At 41.8% G+C, this 20,233-nt stretch overlaps 2 protein-coding genes across 2 annotated transcripts in view; both read left to right on the plus strand.

The window, feature by feature from the left end:
• Positions 1-8,006: 8,006 nt before the first annotated feature.
• On the plus strand, positions 8,007-13,552 carry LOC121190428 (myb/SANT-like DNA-binding domain-containing protein 2). Its single transcript, XM_041051143.1, has 4 exons — positions 8,007-8,453; positions 9,870-10,125; positions 10,215-10,278; positions 11,020-13,552. Exons 1-4 carry the CDS (start codon positions 8,022-8,024, stop codon positions 11,939-11,941), a joined length of 1,674 nt encoding a protein of 557 aa, XP_040907077.1. The 5' UTR covers positions 8,007-8,021; the 3' UTR covers positions 11,942-13,552.
• A 3,434-nt stretch (positions 13,553-16,986) lies between these two features.
• esama (endothelial cell adhesion molecule a) overlaps positions 16,987-20,233 on the plus strand; it is a 47,923-nt gene continuing 44,676 nt past the window's right edge. Inside the window, exon 1 of the mRNA XM_041051142.1 lies at positions 16,987-17,426. Within this exon, the coding sequence (XP_040907076.1) occupies positions 17,360-17,426 (67 nt within the window). The 5' untranslated portion in view covers positions 16,987-17,359. The remainder of the gene's footprint in view (positions 17,427-20,233) is intronic.

Genomic DNA, 20,233 nt, shown 5'->3' on the forward strand with positions numbered 1-20,233 from the left:
GGACTCCTCTGTTTGCTGACATTTGGCCACTGACCTTTCACCTTGCATGGACATATCATGACACCAAGAATGAAACTGAAATGATAGGCCTTAGTTAATAAACTCCTAACTGCTAAAAAAAAAAAACATTCAAATTGACAGGATATTATTGGATCCAAATGTGTTGCCACACAAAAACAAAAACCTTCAACTGTGTGTAAGTTTGAGTAGTGCATGCCAGGTGCACACTTTATGTGAGCATTTATCAGCAATATAAATGACAGTGATGACAGTGAATAACTATGCAGGAAATGGAGAGAGGAGGGTCTTTGATACATGAAGGTCAAAAATAAGACAGTCTTACAGTCTTATCCATTTCATTTTAGTCACATTAAGACATTAAGGTAGGATTTAATATGAATGCCAAGGATATCATCAAAACTTTTTTTTTCAACCTGGGGTCTGAAAATAGTCCTTTGGTGAGCGGAATGTGAAAGTATATAACCACATTCACTCATCTGTGTAATTATAGCTAATTATGCTGAATAGTCTGTTATGCTGAGACTAAGGATCAGGCCAGGACCCAAAAGCAATAACCCCCAAGACAGGCTAGGAGTAACTTAAAGTCTTTTAATGAACCAAAAATCATCCACGAAGGAGAAAACCATTTAGGAACAAACTAAACGAAAATACAAAGTCCTTACTTGAAACAAAGGAAATCAAGGTAAGTCCATGAGGTGGGGAAAAAATGCAGGGCACAGGTATGAGAATGAACACAGGGAAGACATAGACTCAGGCAAGGAAACAGACTCGGGCGTGGAACACAGATGAATCGACAAGGACACAGGGAAATAACGTAACTTAAATACACCAGGCAATGGGCAACAGGTGAAACCAATTAGGGCGGGGCAGACAATCACAAAAGGAGGGCAACAAGACAAAGACAGGAACAGTGAACAAAACTTAACTAAACAAGAATCTGAAAAGGTCCAAATGTCCACAAAAGAGATCCAAACAAAACAAAAGGGTTCAAAGAACAGCCCCCTTAGGGGCTAGTCATGACATAGTCACTTTAACTGTTTTCACTTGTTACCTGTCAACTGACACATTTTTTAATTTAGTTCAAACTCAATCAGATCTTACACTTCAACATTTCAACTGCTCAGCGGCAGAATTTCAGCAGCAGGCTCACATACATTCATCATGTCTGAAGTGATGAAGATCTGCTGTGCAGAAAAAATATTTTTTCTCGGTTATATTACATAATTCTTTCCAGGGATCCATGTGGAAATCATAAAGAAGACATGAGAGACCTTTAAAATAAAACTACATGAACAATTTATACACTGCTCTGCCATTAAACTTTACCCAATAGCAGGCACCAATTACTGTGTCTTCCAGACTGGACGGTAGAGTTGGCCACACTGGTCAGGTCAGCTATATAGGCTAATGGTGTATTGAGCTGTGGACAGGCTGCGGGTCAAGAGGCCTTGGTGGTTCAGCTGCTCCACACCTGGGGTCCAGCAGTGATAGGTGGGGGTATGGGAGGGTGGGTGGCAGATCTCAGCACTCCTCTCCACCATGAAGAGGTACATTCATCTGTAATGAAGTCTATCTCTCCAACCTCCATCACCTCATGAATTAGCCTCCCCCAGAACAAAGCTCAGTGAGGGGGGCTGAGGATCAGGAGACAGTGATGACCATTAGCGATCCTTCAGTCACTTAAATCAGCTGTTTTCCTTTGTCTTTCCACTGATGTCTGACATTCAGGGAATAGCATACCAGTCCAGTCCCTCTCATATTGCTGACTGCAGGTGTACCTAAAGGGGGTGTTTGATCTGAGAGTGTGCATAAATCTCTTTATGAAATCAGCTTTATCTGTTTGCCAAGTTAACTCTGCATAAAATATCACAAACTGCGCTGTTTTGCGTTAAAAATCAAACAACTAGAACAAAAGCATCACATTCAGACTGGGATTTATGAATTTCCATTGTGATGACACGGCAAACTATAACATCAGCAACCAATTATTTGCATCTTGATTTAACATTCATGAGATGTTAATGAGCTGAGAAATGCTCCTAATTCAAAAAGCTGCCTGTGATATTGAGATTTAATTAGGTAATGGTACCCAGCTGCTGACCATTTTGGATGGCATGAAAACTTTCAGCTGCACTGGTGAGCTGGTTAGAAAATCAAACACCCCCCACTGCACCTCCAAGTCATGCAAAGTTATAAATAAGACAAATAAGGCAACATCTGCAGAAGAGGCTGATTTTGAAAGAGGTGGGGCAGATCATCTTTGGTAGTTTTTGGATAACACAAACTCAAGACACGGAAAATATGTGGTGATTTACAAACAAAGAGGCCTGAACCATGAATAAACCCAATTCACATGAGACCCACTAAAAAATCTGGATGGATTAGATTTAACGGATCCAGAGGACAAAGGATGCCTCTTCACTAAAGTATGCTGCCTTGTCACTGCCCTTTCTTCTCTTCTTCATACGTGCTTGAACTTGGATTCCCTCAGTCCCCTTCCACCTCCCTCAGAGGCAGGGAGGCGTGACATGACTTTGGCCCTGACCCTGGGCCATACCTGGATGTTTTGTTTTGGAGCGGGTGGAGATCAGATGTTTTTGGTCATTACACCATCTCTCATTAGGCCTCCCGTTTCGTCCAAATAAACCTAATGAGACATTGTTTAATGTCCACAGTCCCTCCCTGCCCCTGATATAAGGACGCTGTGTGTGTTAGGGCACGTCGAGCCAAATTACCCCTACGTCTCGCTCATTGATGGCACCTGGGCCCCTTTGTCGCTCAGGGGAAGGGGAATCAAGGAAGGGGAATCCACTGGGGGGAATTGGAGCCCAGCTGGAAGAAGTTAAAGAGCTAAATGCTGATTGGGGTTGCTTGAATGAGAGAGGTGTTTCGGCATCAGGAGAGTCAACGTGGGGCTCATGGGGGTTCTTTTGTTTGAGGACATGTGAGAGAATCCAACACAACCGTCCTGTGGAAAATTCCAGACTTGGGGTGAATGCGTTAATTTGGTGTTTTTTGCGAATGCACTATTTTGAAGTAGAATACAGAAGACTGTGAAAAATGTCTGAGGTAAATGTAATTACTAATGATAGAGACAAGAGCTGAAAAATTACTCAATGAATTTGTTATATTTACAAAAAATAAGCTGCAATAATTTTGATAATCAGTTAAGTTCTTTCTTTAACTTCATAGCAGCATGGCTCTAGGCACAGTGGCGTCCACTACTTTTGTCCAAATGGAATTTATTTTTCAATATGAAATTTTGTACAGACATTCACTGGCCTATCCTACCAACTTTGGTGATTCTCATGAATCATTGGTGGTTCTAGATGACTTTTCATCTAGAACCACCAATAGGTCATCATTTGTGGTTTTTGTGTGTGTTTTTTAGTGAAATATCTCGACAGCTACTGGATTTTATCAAATTTGGTACAGAACCTACTGTGTGATGTCCAGAGGATGAAGCCTAATGGTCTCATGACTTTTCCTGTAACACGTCTAGCAGGTAGAACAACAGTGATGCTGACATCTATGGTTTTGAGTGAAATATCTCAACAAATACTGAACGGACTGTCATGAAATTCGGGAGGATAGATTGTTTCAACTTTGCAGACACTTAATCCTTTAATAGCACCATCATCAGGTCCATGTTTCCACTTGTCCAATACTTTGGTTTATGACCAAAAACCTGTAAAGGTAATGATGTGCCATTTCATGCCTTTGATACACTTGTTAGGGAATAACACGTCCATGGTCAGACTTGGACCGGGGATGCTGCAGTTCAAGGTCAATACTTTAAATTTTCAAGCAACCAGAGTCCATTGCTTAATTTCTCCAGCAAAGCTGACAAACATTCACTTGTAAAATGTGAATATGTGCTAGTTTTTATTGGTCTTCTATAAAAGCAAAATTACATTTTTCAGCAAAAGAACCCAGTTTAAAAAAAAATGCAATCAACTACGTCACAGCTTCACAGCTTTCTTCCTTTTTTGATAGACTTCTCAGTCCTGTCTGAAGTCCTGGAGTGATGCCTGCTGAGAAGGCACAGAGACATGATTCCCACTGTGACTGCTCTTTTTCAGTCCGGTGTGCCTAAGATGACATGTCTACCGCAATCAGTATCAAGGAAGCAGCCCACGTAATGGCCATTTCACACCTATCTGGTAATGATCCAATCGGACCACAGAGATGATGGGAGTGAGATGACACTGAAATTGTTGGAGGATGTGAAAAGCCTTCTCTAAAACTGAGGGCTCATTTTCAAAGACTACATGAAAAACAGTAGAGAGAAAAGTCTGAACAACTGAATATGTTAGCACTTGTGTTATTTTAGCTTATAAGTGAAGTGTGTTCATTGCTTTTAGCACCATTTTGATATTGGATGAATTTTTAATGTGACAATACAGGAACAGACTGGGCTGCTAGGTTAAGAAAGCTTACAGATGATGTTGGGATACATTTTAGCGGAGTGGATCAATCTATTGATTAGTTAATCAATAAATCAAATCCATTTTGCAAACAATTAAGTGAGTGAAGTCAAATTCTAATTTCAATAATGCACTGCATCCAGGGCAGAGGAACCATTCTGGAATCAGTGTGCCTGATAAAGAGTTTCAAAGCAGCTCAAACAGTCAGTCCTGGCTAGCTTTATAACTGAGAACTTTCAGTTTTCAAGTCATTTTTGCACAGTTTTTCATGTTGCTTCAATTCATTGCCAAGCACAATTTGGACTGAATCCTTACAGAGACACACTGAAGTGCAAAAAGGATGAGAAGAACACCTGAGAAGTGAATATGATGAGTGAAGGTGTTTAGACATTTCTAATATATGAGTATTAGACTCCTGTGGAATCCTAATTGGACCGTGTTGGGCAGCTGCAGCAAAGAAATTATTCTACATTAAGACTTTTCAGCATGTATGGGAATACGGCTCCTGTATCAAATTCTGCTTTAAAGTGTCTGTACCACCCGATGACTTGTACCAAGTTGAACTAAGCAAACAAAAAAAAGGCCTGCAGATGCCTCCCAGATCATCTGATGGCAGACATCATCAAAACACCATCAAATTTAAGCTGACAGGCGGCACTTTAACTTCAGAATCGTCCTGTCACTTCACACATGTAAAGTAATGAGTCTGGAGCCATGAGTAGGACTGCACTCGGATACGCTAAAATGAAAACACTTGAGGGCATTCCTGGCACTGTCATTAATACTGAGGTTCATGGGTAACAGATGTGGCCCAATCAAAGATGAGCAAGGACCATCACCCAGCTGAAGGGGAAAATGAATGATGTTGCTGCCTTCGGCAATACAAAGGCTGCTTTTTAAACCTTCTTTCACAAATAAGCCTTAAATCTAACTTTATATGCAGTCTCAGACAAACAAAAACATCCCTCCCATTTGAAATTAAGCCACATAAACAATATTATGTAAACACTACACCAAAAGAAAGTCATCATTCAGCAACATAGAACTACTGGTATTCACACTAACATCCTCCTCCCTCCATCTCTGTCAAAGCCAATCTCTTAGCAATCATTTGCAGCCTGAAAAAGCAAATCGTCCCTCTGATGATAAGCCTGGGATTACGATCACAACCATTTTCTAATTATAAAAAGGAAAAGCTATTCTCAAACTTCAAATTCATGAGGCATCAGCAAAGCTGAAGGTACTAAAAGGTGAAGTCAGTGTCCTGAACATGTGCAAATAAAGTCCCATCTCATTAACTTTAAGTTATGTCTGTACATGTCCCCAGAATATAATGACGGTCTCTTGATGGTACATAGATTAACACAGATCCTCACTATTTTGTTCAGATGTGCTTTCTGGAATATTAAAACACAAATGAGGCCACAGAAGACTTGACCTTTCTGCTTTTGGATGTACCAGTGAAAAATCCGAGACCCACTTTTTAAAACCTTCATTTCTCACTGGGATCTCAGCTAATGTAAGCTTTAAGTAATTGCCCTGAGGATAAGCCATGTTAATTGTAATTAATTTAATTAATTTACAGTTTATTTAATTGTATAGTGAGAATTGGGATGAAATGAACTTTAAGAAAAAATACGTTATGACTTCAAGTTAAGAGCTGAACGCTAACATCAGCATACTCACCTGAAAATAATGACAATGCAAACATGTTGTTGCTTAGAAGATGTTTGCTATGTTCAGCATCTTAGTTTACTTTGTTAAGCGTTACTGAAATATTTTACTCTGAACCAAAGGAGGAAAAGTCAGAGGATTCATCCTCTGGGAAGGGTCAATATCTGTATCAAACATTGTGCCAGTCTTTGTAATTGATGTCAAGATGCTTTGCTGAATAAGTGAAAATAATTGCCAGCTGGGGGCGCTACAGGAAAGATCAAATAATCACCAAAGTCAGGAGAATTAATCCTCAGACCACCATGAATCTCTGTACTAAAATTCATCACAGTCGCCCCTATAGTTATCCTTTATATTTCACTACAAACCAGACATGTGGTGGCACTGGAGGAACAATCAAGGAATTACCAAAGTCAGCAGGACACCTCTGCCCCCCTAAAGCCATCCTGCTAGTGTGGCTAAAAATGGCTGGATAATAATTATAATTAAATCAGATGGGAACAATAGTTTTTAGCTAACGTTACTCAAATAGCACTAAGTACTGCATTTGTTAGGTGCTATTTTCAGACATGGATTAATGACTGTTTACAGCAGTAGGATGGTGTGTGTGCGACTGAGTCAAAATAAACTGCAGTGTGTGTGTGTTTGTGGTAATGAATGAACGTGTCACCCACTGCAACTGTGAGGCTCATTAATGGGTTTTTAATAGTTTCTGGAGAACCATGGAGCTCTATAGCACAGAGGAGTGACACTTAGGACACACACACTGTAGTTGTTAGGAAGATACATTCATTGTTGGCTTATTACTTGTTCACAATAAGAAACATAAAGAACATCACCAGACTTATTGTTTAATTTGAATCAGAGTATAAGCCACACTTTCAGAGACTTTTATCGAGTCTAAATGCAAATCCACTCATAAATGGTACTTTTCATCTCTTCCTGACAGCAGACGTGACAACTAATTGACAGCTGCAGTTTTGACATGTAAAGGTTAGACTGACCAGTGTTTCCTGTCTTTGACCTTTCTTGGACAGCCAGTGTGTCGACCTCATCCAAAAAGGATCCTACTGTCCCTTTTGGCCAGGTCAAGACCCACAAAACCCCAAACACGCACACCGCCAACCACCAGACAGATGGCAGATCAGGCTGGAATGACTTGTAGTCCCTGAAGGACACCAATCAAACACTGTCACAGAAAAGATGAAGTAAACAATGACACAATCCATCAATCGAGCCATCAAATGACCAATTATACACTGAAAATCCAATAAAAGGTCTCATTCACTGGCCACTGATGACTGTGTCCTGTTGGACTTTTCACCCTTGGTGCAGTAATGGGGAACAACACAGGGATTCAGCAATTGATATCAGACTTTCTGGAGTGATTCTTTTTGTGTGTTGTGATAGTTTTGTTTTGTTTTTTTGTTTTTTTGTAAAAACTGTAAATTCTGATTTGTCTTGTTAATGTGTGAGAGCAACCTGAATGTTGTGAGATGAGTTAGACATACTGTATGTATATGAGGACTTAATAAGGGCTGTTTTTTTAGTCTTTGTGTTGAGGTTGAGGAAACAAACACACTCCAGCATGTTGTTCATCCACCATGCTGCATTATTGTCTGCCACAGCGTACACCTCTGCACTACCACTGGCTTTGGGTGAAAAGCAGTTGACTGCTCTGAGGCGTGGTGGTGACCAGTCCTACGCCCCTGTATCTGTCTTAGGGTGCAGAAATGACTCTGAGGAGAGGTGCTGGTTTATTTGTTTACCTAAAACCCAACTCTTCCAGGATCCACCCTCGCAGCTCTGCTCGGATCCACGCCGTATTTTTCTCCACGCTTTCCAGCGTAAAGCCCCGAACGTCACAATCCCTCCCCTCCCCTTAGCAACAGAGGCAACATGGCGGCGTCCAGTAACGCGGAGCATTCTCCAGAGATATCGACGCCGTTAAAGATACCGAAAACCGAGGTGCCATCCCCCGAGTCGGAGGATTTGAGTGACAGTAATCAATACCACTCCAATCCCTCGACACCTAACCGCTTCTCGCCTTTGAACGTGGGCTCAGGGACCGCGGGCCGGACGGCGGCCTCATCCTCCTCCAACAGCTTCACCGCTTGCCGGGGGATGTCGTGGACCCCGTCGGAGACAAACGCCCTCATCGCGGTCTGGGGCAACGAGAGGCTGACGGAGGCGAGGATGCAGCAGCTGGAGGTCGCGGGGACCGTGTTCTCCGGTAAGGCCCCCGGTCCTGCCATGTACGAGCGGGTGTCCAGAGCCCTGTCGGAGCTGGGATACGAGAGGACCCCCTCCCAGTGCAGGGAGAGGATGAAGGTAAATAAGGTTATGAGGACACAACAATGGCTGGAGCGCTGCATGTTCATCCTCCATCACCAGGACCTCTACCTGTAGCTCTGAGACTTAGCTGGAGCTGCTAACAGTTGCTGTCACGCTTTGTTGTACGGGTTATAGACTCACAGGATCCGGAGAGGTTCAGAAAAAATAAATCAGATCACATTTTCTCATCCCCAGTTGCTGACCTGACATGCAGCTAAAACACACTGACAACACACTAAGCCAAAATCAAGCCTCCTAATAAGCCCAGAGTGTCAGTCTGTTGACACTGGGAAAAATAAATTTGATGGCAAACCTCACCTCTCAAGCAGGGATGCTGTGATCTCACTCAGATTAAACACTTTATAAAAGCCTGATGTGTTTTAATACTTATAATACTAAATAGTGACCAGGTTTAGTTAATATATGATGATCACCAGATGAATTAGCAATGTGGTTATGAATTAAATGTAATGACATTTTATTCTTCAAAATTGGAATCTGAATTGAAGCAAATAATCACTATATCTATTTATATTATCAAATTTCCCAGAAAATACTCAGTACTAATCCAGCTTCACATCTCAAAAATATGTTTTGCTTCTTGTTCCTTCACTCTTTCCTCTGCTTGAGCGTCCCTGTGCAGCAGGATGTATGTGCAGAGTTGGACACTAGAAGGCTGTTCTCACATTCATCTGCTCATTGATATTGGATTATTTAATTAGGGAGGAGGAGCAGAGGTGCTCACGAGTTTATTTAACTTGTCAAGCATTTATCAGACATAAAAAAACACAGAGATGATCATAGACTTCAAGAAAGAGTAGGAAACTGTCTCTTGAAATCACAGGAAACCAGTGAGTGATGTTAAATTTCATGACATTCTAGTCTCTGCAGGCCTTAAACAGAAAGCAACGATCACAAAACTGATAAGCAGGCTCATCATAGATTATGCTTTTTGCACAAACTCAAGAAAAGCTTTGGTTCAGTTTTCACCAAAAGACTCTGAACATGGTCAGAGATGATTCTCACCCAGCTGCTCCTCTCTGTGAGGAAATACCCTCTGGGAGGAGATTCAGAGCATTCTGTTTTATAACAGTTTAGTTGTGTTCTAACATGTGTAGGCTGTTTGACTTCTGAATTGCAAACTGGACAGCACATACAGGAAGTAACAGCAGCAGTGTTGTATTGAACGTGGATCTGAGATGTCTGACCAGTGTCTGCTCCACTCAGTAAAGTCAGTCTCACAGCGAGACTAATTCATTTGCTATTAAACATGAAAACTCCTCAGACTTGCTGTAAGTAACCAGGCTCTTTCTGTGAGTGTAGAACTGTCCCAGCAATGCTGAGTAATAACACTTTGCTTACAAACTCTAATATCAGCCTAAAATCACTGACTTATTCTCCCGTCTCGTACAGACGCTCCGGCGCTGTTACAGCCGTGTCAAGGAGCATGGCATCGGTAAAAGGAAGAGCAGCTACACTATAGAGCAGCTGGAGAAGGTGTTTGGTCAGGGAGGCTGGGACTCCCAGAGCTGTGCCCCAGTGCTGATCAACAGCAGCGGGCTGTATCAGGAGATGGAGTCTGATGGCAGCACCCTGGAAGACTTCTCCCAGGAGGACTGGTGCAACCAGGTGCTGGACTCGGCTTTCCAGGAGGGAGACATGGAGACTGGTGAGTCAGTGAGAAAGCAGTGATTTGATCACAGTAAATGACAAAGACTGGTGCGTTTGAACTCATTTTTGTTCTTGTTTTCCCTTCAGAAGAAATCCAGGTGCCTAAAAACAGAGCTCTACAGATTCAAGCAGAGCTGTCAGAACAAACCCAGTAAGTCACCGAGAACAAAGGCTCACTTCACTTTGTCTCTGTAAACTGAACATGTTTGATATAAAGCTTTGTAACTGTTGAAAAGCCTACAGTGTAATTTGAATGACATTACTCTGAATGGGATGTGCTTAGCAAAAGTCTTGTTGCAGTTATTGTTTCCATGTTCATTCTCATGTTGATAAAGTGATGAGGGAGAGATAAAGATGGTCTTAGTACATACATTTAATGATTCTCATATCTACAGTATGTGTCTGCAGTGCTGTCTACCACAGTGTCTTCTTTGATGCTACCACTGGGGGTCGCCAAAGTCTTAATTTTTCAGATCCTACTCACCGGGGCTAAAAGGAATCTCCATGTTACTTCCTGTTGTCTTTTTGTTTTAAAATTGTACTTTATTCCCTTTATCCCCTCCGTCAGACGGAGACACAGGAGACACAAACATTATCATATATTGAGAGACAAATTGATTTGTTTATCACCTGTAGAGATATTGGTGGATTAATATTTATTGAGGCTGTGATTTCTCTAAAACTGAGCTCTTATAACCCTCTGGTGGCCTGACAAAAATCAAAATCAACAAATGAGGCAGAGAGAACAGAAATATTTAAATCCACAGTAGCTCCAGAATCTAATAAGGAGCTGCTTGTTTTGTCCGGCATGTCTCCGCTTGTATAAAACTTTCTAATGTAGAAAACATGTTGTAGTGCTTTGTCCTTATTTTGTGTTTGGGGTTCTCTGCAGGAAAAGGGACATGATGCAGACTGTGATGCGTATCCTTGAGTCAGTGGAGCTGAAATGGGAACATTTCCAAACATGGACTGAGTTTTCACGGCTGCACCTCTCCAACAAACTGGCCATCTTTGGCGTGGGCTACAACACGCGCTGGCGCGAAGACGTGCGTTACCACTATGCTGAAATCAGCTCGCAGGTGCCGCTGGGCAAGAGGCTTCGCGAGTACTTCAACCCAGAGAAGCCCGAGGGCCGTATCATCATGACCAAAGTTCAAAAGATGAACTGGAAGAATGTCTACTACAAGTTCCTGGACATTACTATCAGCGAGGCGCGCTGCCTGGAGCTGCACATGGAGGTGGACTGGACCCCCGTATCCCAGTCCAAGACAGCAAGCTGCAGCAAAGGCACATCCCACTACCTCCTTCCTGGGGACATCCCCAAGGCGTATGGACTCTATGCTGTTGGCTATGAGGCTGTGTCGCCCTCTAACGACACCACTCAGACCTCTCCCCAGGGCGACAGTGAAGACCATAGCTTACCTCAGAGCGAGTCAGAAAATGCAACTCAGAGTCAGGCTGATGGAGAAGGAGCAGGGCAGGGTGACAGGACTGGGGCTAAAGTCACTTACTGCTACTTAGGCATAGCTGAGGATAGGACCATACAGCAGTGTCTCTTCCAGCACTTTCAGGGTTCTGGCAAACACTATGTCCACGGTGAACCGTCCGCTGTGACGCGTTTCCTGCAGGAGAACTGCCGCGGTGGCGTCACATGTCAGGATGGTGAGGGAGGTGGAAACTCATCTCAACGTTTTGCCATTTACATAAAATTCATTGAGGTGGAGCTGGACTTCCTCTCTGCAGGGTCCCTGGTGGAGTGCCTCGAAACCGCTGTGGGTTATTCCTTGAAATACAACAACAAAGAAACATCATAACTACGCACCACACTACAGTGTTAATGATTTGTATTCACAGACATAATTACCAAGTGTTACAGCCAGTAAGGCAACAAGAAAGGTGACCAGTTCTGTTACAAAGCATGGATGTGTGCAAGACTCCAGCATATTTTTGCAGTCTTTTCAGCTCCTTCGATCTGACGTTTCATTAGATCCTTCTTAAGTCTAAAAAGAATGACAGTGCACAATATGTCAATTATATTGTGTGGAAACATGGGAAAAGTAGCTTAACTCTTACAGAACTGCAACATCCGAGAGATATGTACTTGTTATTTTTAGGCTAATGTGCACTACGAAGGTTTCTGCTGCTTGTTTAGTGTAGATAAATATTGCCTCATCAGGGAGCATGGGGTTGGCAAGGTGACTACTGCAGTATGCGTCTGTCTACCTCAGTAGGATGTAGCAAACAAGGCAGCGAGGGGACCATAGTGTGTATTTATTCTGAAACTGCCTTTACTTTGACTGTTGAGGTCTGGACCTGAATTCGCAGAGCATCTAAGAGTAACGGTTGATTTATGTCTGGTGGTTTGCACGTGTAACTGGGCCGCAGCTAGAGATGCCTCTTTGCAATTTAAGGGACAAAAAGCAAAGAATCAGAATGGGTCAGTGTGGATACCTGTTTGTGCAGCAGTGTGAACATTGGATGCACTCTGTAACTCTGACCAGCACCGGACACGGTTTGTGCCAGATGGGTGTGATTTTCTCTCCATTTCTGCTCAGCACATGAAACAACACACGCTGCTTTAGCCAACCCATGCATGATCTCTTCTAACTCTAATACACATTCTAATGCTTGACTATGTTGGTAATGTTCAGAGTTTCTTTTTTCTCCTGCACAAACAAAATCTGCTGTATACAACACTGAATTTTGACTTTGTTAAATATTCTGAAGTACAGCCAGATCAGTAAGGATATAATTAATCTGCTATTTATGTGGTTTTGGTGTCACGCTATCAGCCAAAATAAGAAATCCCTGCTAATACACTGGAGAGTAAATATACTATAAATATATAAATTGGTGGCCTGTACTTTGGAGCATCTCTAGCTGCAGTTGTGAGGTTGTGTGTGTATCAATATATAGCTGTGCTTATGAATTACCAGCACCTCCCAGATACACTGGTATTTCAAATGCACCCGTCTCGCAGATGACACAGAATCAGCAGGCGTTTGTCTTAATCTGCTTACGTGCAGGTGTAAACCAGGCCTAAGAGCACTGATCTACGACTTCTAGTCAGGTTCAGACTATAAGCTGCAGAGGCGGACTTACTTTTGACCAATAATCAAACATGATTCCTGAGGTTATGTGCAATGTGCCAGGAAAGACTGTGTAGAGAAAAATCAAACAATGGAGAAGTCCATATTGAATCTATGTATATGAAATCTACCTTATATATCTAAAATATATATATTTAAGAATATCAATGTTCTCGAGCATTCCGGCTTTTGCAAACTTGCAATGTTCATTTGTTTGGGTATATACAGTATATAAAGATAAATATGATATTTTCTATTTTATTGGTTGACACAATGTCTTGTATGTGTCTGTTTTGAAGTCACCGTCTTGTATGTTTACATGTTTGAGAAACAATAAATGGGGGCACTCACTGTCATTTGCCACACAGTGGAAACGGGTTCGTGTGTGTTTGTCGGAGCCGTGGCTTGGCTTAAGTGCTGCAGCCTAAACGCTGTTAGATGTCTCATGTGCCTTTAGAATTTCAGAAATAGCTACAGATGAATCATGTTATGTCCTCAATAATGTAATGTACTAAAATATGCATATTAAACAAAAAAAAGGGGGGGGGGGGGGGAGTACTGAAATGCCAACAGGGGTTCCTCTAGATGAAGGAATGTGTGGTAGAAATAATGTCTCTGGAAACACTGTTAACACTGTTAGCCTGCTTATCATCAGCTTTGAAGCATCGCTGAAATTTCAGCGGCTGTCGACTGCAGCGGCTGAATGAGTGTGGATGAAGAACCAGAGGGTGTCATTTACCCATGTGGCCAGGAGATGGCCACAGACAGCCACTGTGGAAAATCCCTGCATGGTAATGTCGAAATGACTGGGAGCTATGGTCACTGAGAACTAAAATCTATCAAAGGCAGCTTAGAAAGGCGTTAATGTGTGATAAAATAAAAGAGCTGACTAATCTTAGGAAAGGGCCCCTGAGAGAGGCAGAGCCGCAACTGACACTGTCTGTGTGTGTCTGTGTCTGTGATGTGTGCGAGGAGACAACGCTACTGACCTTTTGGAAACCAGCTTTTGGAACTGAAACAAATATCTGCACATCCAAAAACAATATCATAGGAATTTAACTGGAAAACAAATGTGAAATTGATTTGGCTATTTTTAGATTTAATAGTATGTGCACTAAGACACTGACACTAGATAAAAAGGCGTGCACTGGATTCTGCTGTTAATAATTAATGCTACATTTTTCCATTCACTATTTTATTTACATTGTAGGTGCAAAATATTCCTGACTCAGTGAAGGAAATTACACATACATAGTCTACATAAATATTTCATTGTATCCTGCTGTTGTATATTTGATATTTACTTTTGTTCATAATGAATGTGTAATAGGTTTCTATTCACGCAGTACAACCTGCAGGAAACAACAGGAATTTTCTTTTTTGCAAAAAGAAAAAAAAAATTAATCATTAACCTTAGTGTTTTGTCATCAAAGCTTTAGACTGGATCTGCAGAAAATATTGAATTAAAATGTATTTTCTGTTGCAGTTTGGAGGTGAACCCTTTAAATGAGTCAGTCCACCATCACAAGCTGTGAACATATTCTACTGTAAATCCTGATTAAAAAAACAAAAATGTGACTTGAACTGATCAAAGTGTCCTCTGTTCTTCACCCTCTGTATGTATTTCTACTGTATGTCCAGAAATCAGAGGACAGGTCTTTGATCAGTGAGCAGGGGCCTGGATTTTATACCATCTCTACAGTATGTAGGGCAGTGATGAAAGCTGCTATAAGCCAATGATACTCTTCTACGGGTTTATGTAGATTTCACACATCTACCCTACAGAATTTAATCTCAGATAATCTGATCACAAAAACAATGCAGCCTATTGGTTTTTCATCTGCTTTATTCTTATCTTAAATATACTCACTTCTCACGAAATGTCAGTGTTGAATTACAGAATGTACATCATGGAGGGATGCAGGTGACACAGTGGTGTTAGACTGCAGGTCTAGTCCAGCTGAGATTTAGAAGAGCTTGTGTTGAATGACCAAACATCTCCAGATGACGCCAGCACTCCTGCCCCTCTACAGCCTGTGGGGAGTGCCAGTCTTAATGCACACACCCTAACTGCACAATGATGGCTGCTTGAATGTGGTATTTTCTCAGTGTAGAAATACAGAAAACAAGCTCCGAACAGGTATGATGGAAAGGTGACAGCACTCTGGGCTGTTCTCCATTCTACAAATATTGAACTACCATTACCAAGGTTTTTAATAAACGCCCTCACAATGTGCTATGTTTATATATATATATATATATATATATATATATATATATATATATATATATATATATATATATATATATATATATATATATATATATATATCTTTATTATATTATAAATCCTTCAGTAGATGATTTAGTGGTGTGAGCAATTTCTTTGTGGCCTCCAGGTGTCAGGTTTGCTCACTATTTGACCAGACTTCATTTTGTTTGTTTGGATTATGGCAGTCTAGTCCAGAATCCAGTATTAGCCTCTCTGCCCTGCTCAAATTATTTTTGCATCAAAATAAAAACAGGCCTGTTTTGACAGCTTTCCCCTGACTGCTGTAGATTTCAGTTGGAAGCTCAGATGCATTTTACAGCAACACAGCAAAATCTCATCCCCAGGAGGACTGGACCCTGCTTCTTTGGATTTAATCAGAGGAATAACCCTTGTTCACCTCTCATAATTGAGCAGTCCTCTTGCATTACCCTCACCCTTGTTGCTGCGGCAACAGGGCGTAGCCCGTCTATCCCCTATCTTCACTATGTAGACGGGGCCGTGAGTTCTCACATTTAATATGATAACTCTGGCTATCTTAATGTTATGGGTCTTGAGTCACTGTAGCAAACCTTAGAAAATGAAACAAAGGGGTCTGACCACCTCAGGGAGCACAGGTCAGTCCATATTTTTACATCAGGGGGGTGAGTTCACCTTGGGAATTCACGTCAAGCTGAGTCCAGTGTGTTTCTCTGCTTTCAGACCCACACCTTTTCACACATGACAGAACAGGAGCTGAGGATTTTCAGGGGAAGACTGGGGAAAACGTCGGAGCTTTAGTTGTGTGGGTTTGAAAATAGGCTTATTGTTGAAAAAGACTGGGCCAGGGTATTTGAAACGGGCAAGCTGCACGTGACTACGTCTGGCTGGATTTGTGTGAAACCTTTTTCTTTTTTTTGGGTCACATCAAGTCATTGGAGAGATATTATAGAACAGTTCTTATGAGGAAAGTATTTTATAATCAATTATTTTATTAGTGACATGAGGATCATTTTAAACCGCGTAGCTTACATTTCTGCCGTTTGATGTGTTTTTGTTGAGTGTGTGAAACAGTGTGGCCTGTGGTCAAGACACATTTCAGAAAACATTCTGACAATGAAGTGATGATAAATTCAAATCAAATATATTCAACAGTGTATCCGAAATTCTGTGTGGAAAACAGTGTTTACACCTGCACACACAGCGGCTAATCAGCGAACAGGTGTACCTAGTCATTTTATAACACGCAGGCGGAGAAATCCCGGATGTCAGTTAAAGTTTCTTTCAAAATAAAAGCGAGAGCGTCTGTCAAAGCGTTCACCAACACCGTGTTCGTGCACAGTGGGTTTTTCTTTTGAAAGCTCTTAACCGGAACTTATCACTGATATTGAGGCACACTTGATGCCTGCTCGCTCGCTCAGGCGACACCGCTCTCTCTCTCTCCTCTCTCTCTCCTTTCTCTCTGTAGGTCTCTCTCTCTCTCTCTCTCTCTCTCTCTCTCAGGAAAGGACACAGCATGACAACTTGCAGAGTTGTACTCGCCGCCGTGTCGATAAGGAGGGAATTGCAGATGCAGTCGAGTGTTAAGAGGAGGAGGAGAAGAGCCGCGGAGGGTCGTCGGTGTCGGAGGTCGTGATCCAGTTCACACTTCACTTTATTACCGTCTCAACGCAAAGTCAGGGAAGAGGATTCCTGTGGCTGTGGGATAAGACGGCTTCCACCTTTCCTCACCTGAAGTGTCCCTTACCTTCCCCGGCAAACGTCTCTGCTGCTGGCAGCCTGAAGGAAAGCCACTTGACAGACTTGAAGAGCTTTGCCTGAGGCGAAACAGAGCTCACAAAGCTGGGTGAAGGACATTAACCCGCTGAGAAGTGGAAACTGTGGCCGCATCAACCATGGAGGTCTATACTACTTCGAGGAAACTTACTCTGCTCTCATTTACCTTCATGTGGGGGCTCTCAGGTCAGTGAAGAGCTCGTTGTGACACATTTCCTAATGAACTCATAAGTGTGTATTCTTTTTTTTTTTTTTTTTCATACACCAAATAATACTCTACTTATAGAATATTGCAAATATTGGACCTAAATTTGGGCTAATGATGTGACATTCATTCAACATTTAGACTCATTTGACACTGGACACACATTTTCATCCTCTTTATCTGTAAATCAAAGCCGTAGTCCATCCTCCATGAGTTCTTTTAGGCATCAATATAAAAATATCCTCAGTCTTTCAGTTCTTAGATGAATGGCACTGAAACCATCCAGACATTAGTCATAATCATAACCTAGTAACTAATGGGAAAATGACAGAAAAGGTCTGTTTCTGGGGGTGGTGGTGGTGGTGGTAGGGGGGGTCTCTCATGTATGTGTGCCAGAGGATGAAGCGATGAATTTAAAGCCTAAACACCTGTTTGTTTTTCACGGGATTTGAAACAAGTGTGTTACACATGATTATGTCTTCCAGGGAAGAATAATCCCTTTATAGCTGCTGCAACATTGGCTCAGCCATCGGTCTCTCTAGCAATGTATTAAACTCCTACTTTCACTGATAGCTGTACAGTACATGCAGCCTACTTTTCCCCTGCCATCTCTTTGATTTTGAAATTGGGGCACGGTACAGCTGCACAAGTATTTTGCAAATGTTTTAAGAAATGAGAAGTTCTAAATGATTCATTCAGGTAAAAATTTGAACAGCGTTATCCAGAGGGGAGCGTCATTTTGCATTTTACAGGAGAATATTGTTAAGATCTTTCACGATTTTCCAAAAGATGCATAGTCAGATAGTTGTCTTCTTGAGACAAGTTTTGTATGGCTTCTTCCCACAAGGCAGAAACCTCAAGAAACATTTAGCCTCCATTAGACTGCATGAATGAAGGTCATATAAAGGCACATGCTTCTGATTTAAGGGAAAATCATCTTCCTTAAATAGTAACAAGGGATTGCTGTATGTTCAAATTCATCTGGTCATGAATTTTGAATCCTCATTTTTATGGTCCCTCTTGTCCTCGCTCAACTCTCAGCATCAACACAAACAGCATTTTTGTTGATGGCATTCAAACATTCAGGTCCTCTCACGAACCCGCCTGCTCTCATATGGAAAAAAAAAGAAAAAACAAAAAAACAGGAGATATCCATTTAAGTTAGAGGACTCCATCTGCTTCAGGTGAGTGCGTATTAGTTCCAAGAGAGAGGCTGGTGACTTTCATTTGGCCTGTGAGACATGACAGTCAGCACTAGCTTCACAATTTGCCTGAATTTGCTCTGGGTTTCCCAAAGCCCATGTGTGTTCTTCAGCGCTGTTGCCAAAACAATCACTTGCGCTGACGCTGGCAATCTCAGGCTTGCTTGTTACACCCTGAGGGTGGTGTATTACCTGAGAAGCACTACCATTTTACCACCCAGACCCCTGTGGTGACATTATATAGTTTAGGCACCTTGAAGACATTTCAAGCCATGATTGGTAGTAATGTTTCCTGGTGACTAATCTGGAGTTTTAAAAGCAGGCTGTGATTCAGTGTCACAGTACAACAGGACAATACAAGCACAGTAGCTGACCTTGACCTCAGCATTTAGCTCACCATCACTCACCCTGCAGGTGTGTCCTGAAAACACGGAGTGGTCAAGATACAGAGAGGAAACGTTCATGAATAGGGGCCTGTAGCAACAGGAAAGCCGTGGGCTCCTTGAGTCCCTGATGTAGCTGAGTGCGTTAGAGCAGGAAGTGAGAAAACGTCGTCCGACAAACAAGATAAGACCTCATTTGGTGTTTCAGTCAAAAATCAGAGCAGTGCTGAATGTAATCACAATGTCGGCGACAGAAGAAATCAATGAGTGATTGTGGACAAAAAAAAGTATGTGGATGTGTTTTTCAAATTAAGAGCTCTGCTGACTTTTGACTGTTTTGACATATGCAGCGAGTAGAGCTGGACAATTAATCTTTCAATGAATTGGCAGAAAATGAATTGGAAACTATTTCGATAATTGATTGATCATTTAGGTCGTTTTCCAAGCAGAGATGACAAACATTTAATCATTATCTGTTTGATTCATTGTTTCTTTGACTCTGTGTCCTCTCAGCAGTTTGTCTTCTTTTTTTTTTAGTTTTAAGCTTTTTGTTCATAATAGTTCACAGTGCTTCACATCATCACATGAACCCATTATAATTGTCTCAGTGAAGTTGTGTTTGGATCAGCTAATTTGATTACACTGGCTTCAATAGGCTTCAGGTTCAATAGGTGGTGTGCCTAATTATGTGCTGTATTCTGATTGCTTAAATGAATTTGCCCTCCTGTAATCTGTTCTTAGTTCACTCTTTCCAGTAAATGTGTGGAAGACGTTCTTTTCATCTGCAAGCAGGGTTTTATCCACGGTCATCTGATTGGTGTTATCTCAATCAGCCTGATTAGGAACATAAAAGTATTCACTGTCCAAATATGTGATACTTTTTGCTGACTCCAACACAAACTTGTTAGGAAAGTGGCGTGTGTGCCAGGACAGCTGTAAATGGTCTGAGCGATTGCATTGACACTTGGTCCCCTCAAGTGGAAATCTGGACAACCCCAATTTGTACTATTTTTAGATGGTCCCAGCTCCAATAAAATGGACACTGTGCAATGGAAAGAGGTACTTTTTTAGTCCTGGCATGAGCTCTGTGTTTTTGTGTGTGTGTGTGTGTGTACGTGTGTGAGATGTGATTGCATTTACATGGGCACATGTGGTAATCTTGAAACTAGACGTCCCTTATCAAAGGCCAGTTGTTCATGGCAG

This window comes from Toxotes jaculatrix, chromosome 12, assembly GCF_017976425.1.
Source record: "Toxotes jaculatrix isolate fToxJac2 chromosome 12, fToxJac2.pri, whole genome shotgun sequence".
Classification (NCBI taxonomy): Eukaryota; Metazoa; Chordata; class Actinopteri; family Toxotidae; genus Toxotes; species Toxotes jaculatrix.